The sequence below is a fragment of the Barbus barbus genome, assembly GCF_936440315.1.
Source record: "Barbus barbus genome assembly, chromosome: 14".
NCBI classification, from domain to species: Eukaryota; Metazoa; Chordata; class Actinopteri; order Cypriniformes; family Cyprinidae; genus Barbus; species Barbus barbus.
Genome location: NC_136742.1, coordinates 29,707,152 through 29,711,831, shown reverse-complemented (window position 1 = coordinate 29,711,831; position 4,680 = coordinate 29,707,152). Strand labels below are relative to the sequence as shown.

The 4,680-nt window shown below is 40.4% G+C and overlaps 1 protein-coding gene across 1 annotated transcript; it reads left to right on the top strand.

The window, feature by feature from the left end:
• Positions 1–2,924: 2,924 nt before the first annotated feature.
• On the top strand, positions 2,925–3,875 carry LOC306880522 (transmembrane protein 121-like; the record flags this gene model as incomplete). The annotated part of the gene is made up of 1 exon (XM_079434083.1): positions 2,925–3,875. The coding sequence occupies one exon, from the start codon at positions 2,925–2,927 to the stop codon at positions 3,873–3,875; it is 951 nt and encodes a 316-aa protein (XP_079290209.1).
• Positions 3,876–4,680: the final 805 nt, after the last annotated feature.

Here is a 4,680-nt window from a genome sequence, read left to right as displayed (position 1 = left end):
AACAGGTCGGTCTAAATGGATCTCCAAACACTGTTCCACAGTCTCTCAGCTTGAATTATTAATGATGGAAGTTTATTGACCTGCATGAATCCATCAAACGCATGATTCGATATTTCATCATTCTTGGCCAGACAGGCCATACTTAAATTTGTTAAAACATTAGACTTTAAAAAGAACATATTTTTCTTAGAGTAAAAAAAACAAACAAAAAATTTTTTTTTGACTTTGTGTTAATTTGTTGCCTTGTGAATCACTACAAAAGTGTGTTCCTTAAATATTTCTTTCAACAGTAATTGAATCTCATCTTTTCCAACTTTCAAGCTCAATAATCCTGTAGAAAAGAAAATGTGATCCGATAATAGCTGGATTGTGACAGAATTTAGACTAAATTGAGACCAAATGCAAATTGAGAGTCATTTTTTGCTGAAGTCTTCTGGTCCTCAGGAAAAAGTACCCATGTAATCTCCTCTAGAGTTTCAAACTATGTCTCAAACCATGTTCACTTCTGCCGAAATACCAGCGTTTGGAATCACATATCAGATCGTGATATGAACACAACACTTCTAATCCAATTCTTCAGATCAAATGATCTGAACTGCTATTCACATTCATTTATCTGTGATTAAATAAATATCAAAGAGCAAAGACATTTCATGGACATTTCATAAAAAAGATGTGCCCTTATGACGTTAAATAAAAGTCAGAATTATAACATTTGTATCATTCTAACATCAAAAACTAAAAAAGGTTTGTGTGGATCCTCAGTTTTTCTCTTTTTCGCTTTTTCTCTCACAGTTCTCTGCAAAATCTCAGTGTTTTTGTCTTTCCAGTACAAAGCATTCCTTAATAAATATACAGTTACTTAAGAAACAAAAAAACTAAAATATAAGAATAAATTAATGCTTAAAACATCTACAAAAAAAGCCCCCAAAAAGTATATCTATCAGTATTTGTCAGAGGAGTAAGAAAAATGAACTTATATACAAGATTTGTTTTCTTACTCCGCCTACATTTTTTCACATTTTAAGCGTAAAATAGCATGTTCCTTCTAAAGTATCCTGATTTTAAAATGTTGAGAAATTTGTAATGGAAAACAAGACCAAAAACAGAAGAAGTCGTCATTTTTGCACTGCTTGGCTTCCACTCTCCTGCATGTGAAGTTTAAATCAATGCTGGAACATTGTCTTGGTTTATTGCACAGGATTGTGCAGTTTTGTGAGCATCCCCTGTATTATTAAAAAGTGCAAATGAATAAGTGGCCGTGTAACTGTATTTCCCCAATGTTGTTATCACATGTCTTTAAATGATGCTGACACAATGGCAGGAACGGATATGCCGTTGGCTCCAAGCGGTGAGCCGTGATTTATTATCCACTTTGTGCTGACAGCTCCTTTTCTTTCCTCTCTTTCCAGATCGTGTCAGAAGAGCAGGCGAGGATGAAACTGAAGCCCAGTAAAAGAGATTCCCCCTGGGGGAGCCATAGACAGATGTGGAGCCCCTGGAGCCACTGACCCCATGTCCGGATGGATGGAGACCTCCAGCCCTCAAGAGTCAATCTTCCACTGCTGAGCAATTCCACATTGGCAGACACAAACAAATGTTGCTCGGTAATTGCTGATTATCTACAGTCTGAACGTTCAGTTCCTATGCTCGATTTTCTCAAAGTTACCTTCTTGTTACAAGATAAATAACAGACCGCAACCATACTTAGCCTGGAGAACTCTGACCCACAATCCAGCAAATGCATGCAAAGCTTCCGGAAAAGCCCATATCTCCTCACATGACGGTGAAAGAGGAAAGTTATGGCATCTCATCAAGAATGCTGAGGTCGAGCAGGCGTGCGGTCTAACAGGATCAATACAACCTCGCTGATTAATGGCCAGATTTCTCTTCCATTTAGTGCGCTGGGGAAGAATAATCTGCCAAGACCAAGATTGTGAAGCCAAGTCCCTTCGGTCCTTTAAGAGTTGTATTTCCATTGCAAAGTAACCCTGCTCTTGACCTTTTTGGCTCTTTGTATCATTTAAGACTATTCAGATTTACAGTCAATACGACTCTTGCAATACAATGTGAATTAAACTGTCAGTCAGAAGCAATTGGCTCTTTGGTAGGATAAATTCTTTTTACTTTGTTATTGGTTCAAGTTTACGAAACATTGGAAATGCAAATGCCTTCAAAATTAAAAAAGTTAAAAAGCTGCACCTCCAACCAGCAACGCTTGACCCTGCTGATTAATAAAGTCTGGCCAAGACTGTGAAACAGGTCTCTTTGGTTTTCAAAAGTTTGATTTCTATTGAAAAGTAATTCTGCTTTAGACCTTTTTTGGAACTTTGTATCATTTTATGCTATTTCTTCAGATTTACAATTAACCTGAGAATTATCATCTGCCAAAACCAAGACAGTAAATCAGGTCTCTTTATTTTTCAAGAGTTGCATTTCCATTGAAATGTAATCCTGTTCTGGACCTTTTTTGGAGCTTTATATAATTTAGCACTGCTTCTTCAGATTTACAATAAATCAGAGAAGAATCATTTGCAGAGACCAAGATCATGAAACTAGGTCTCTTTGGTGTTCAAGAGTTGCATTTCCATTGCAAAGTATTGTATACTGTATACATTTTGTGGCCCTTTGTACCATTTAACACTATTCCTTCAGGTTTACAATTAATACAACCCTAGCAAAGCAATGTGAATCAAACTTTCAGTTGGGAGCAATTGACCTTTCATTAGAGTAGTTTCGTTTTACTTTGTTCCTGGGTCAAGTTACGAAATACTGGACATGCAAATGCCTTCAAAGGGTTGAAAAACAACCGCTCCAATCAGTCCTCCAAAGCTCGACCTGCAACTTCAAGAGTACTTCGAACCCAAGTGCAACAGAGTGGATGACATTGCTGTGAGTAAGTGCATGCGGTGGTGCCCCTCAGCATGGTGTTGCCACCACCGGACAAGCGGCATGTGTGTCTTACCACCTTTGTTATCATGACCAGCATGGCTTTCATGGATGCCTACCTGGTGGAGCAGAATCAGGGGCCACGAAAGATCGGTGTCTGCATCATTGTCCTTGTTGGGGATGTCTGCTTTCTCATTGTCCTCCGGTATGTGGCGGTTTGGGTCGGAGCAGAAGTGCGGACGGCTCGACGAGGATACGCCATGATCCTTTGGTTCCTCTATATCTTCGTGCTGGAGATCAAGCTTTACTTTGTCTTCCAGAACTGTAAGGCTGATCGCAAGAGTCTGGAGACTGTCGCCCGGAAGGCTTTGACTTTATTGCTGTCCATTTGTGTGCCAGGCCTCTACCTAGTTCTGGTGGCTCTGGACAGCATGGAATATGTCCGTACCTTTCGGAGGAAGGAGGACATGAGGGGTCGGCTCTTCTGGGTGGCTTTGGACTTGCTGGACCTGCTGGATATGCAGGCAAATCTTTGGGAGCCGCAGCGGACGGGTTTGCCTATTTGGGCGGAAGGGTTGATGTTCTTCTACTGCTACATTTTGCTTCTGATTCTTCCCTGCGTGTCCCTGAGCGAGATCAGCGTGCAGGGTGACCACGTTTCCCCTCAGAAGATGATGCTCTATCCTCTTCTCAGTCTGGTCACCATCAACATCGTCACCATCCTCATACGTGGCGTCAACATGGTGCTCTTCCAGGACAGCCGGGTTTCCACCATCTTTGTTGGTAAGAACGTGGTGGCCATCGCGACCAAGGTGTGCACCTTTCTCGAGTACCGGAAACAGTCGCGAGAATTCCCGAATCGAGAGAACGCAACCGGAATACCCATGGAAGTCCAGCAGAACTCGGTGGGACACGGACAAGCTCTTCCGAATGCTACGAGCCTCCCACATGAACCCACTCCAGCACGGGAGATAATGGATACATGACCAAGGAACCAAAATAGAGGTTTTGGAGCCAACAAGGAACATTCGAACCATCAGATATGAACTGATGAACTGTTTTGGGGTACTTTGGTCCAACATTATGAGGTGCTCAGTCCTGTTATGGACTGAGGTAAATCAGCCAAATATGAGCTGTGTTGTTCAAAGAAAAACATTCAGTGTTTTATAATTCGTTCACCACAGTTGGCATTGAAGAACCAAGCGCTGTTTTCTTTCTGTACAGTAGCAAAATGACTGTGGTGCATAATACTTGTTTGAGAGACCAAACTCATGTTTCCATGCACTTTTTTTGTGTGTGACTTCCTGTTGTTGAGGTGCATCAGATATTTGCCTCTCTCGCAAGTAATCAATGGGGGAATGGAGAAAGAGTGCAATTAATTTATCGTTGAGGGAACTAGTTAGGTCAGGTTGATGTTCGTGACCAAATGTTGGGGAGTAGTCCTACATGCCTGCAGTATGTGTTTGCGCTTGTGCTTTATGATGTGTTGACATTTAAAGAAATGAGAATAAGAGGAAAAAGCAAGAAATTTGTGTGCGATGACGTTTATGGAATTGTTTAGGAAAAAGTCAGTGAATGCACTACCACTTGGTTGGTATATGGATTATTATTGCTATCATTGTTATTATAATTATTATATATATACCACTCGTGTACTTGCTTTTTTACATTTTTGTTTGAGGATTCAGTTGTATTTAATAAAAAATTTGAAAAAAAAAAATGTTTTTTCTCATCTGCAAAGTGTTTTTATGCTAAAATAATTGCTAGTGCCAAGGTTGCCAAATCTGCATT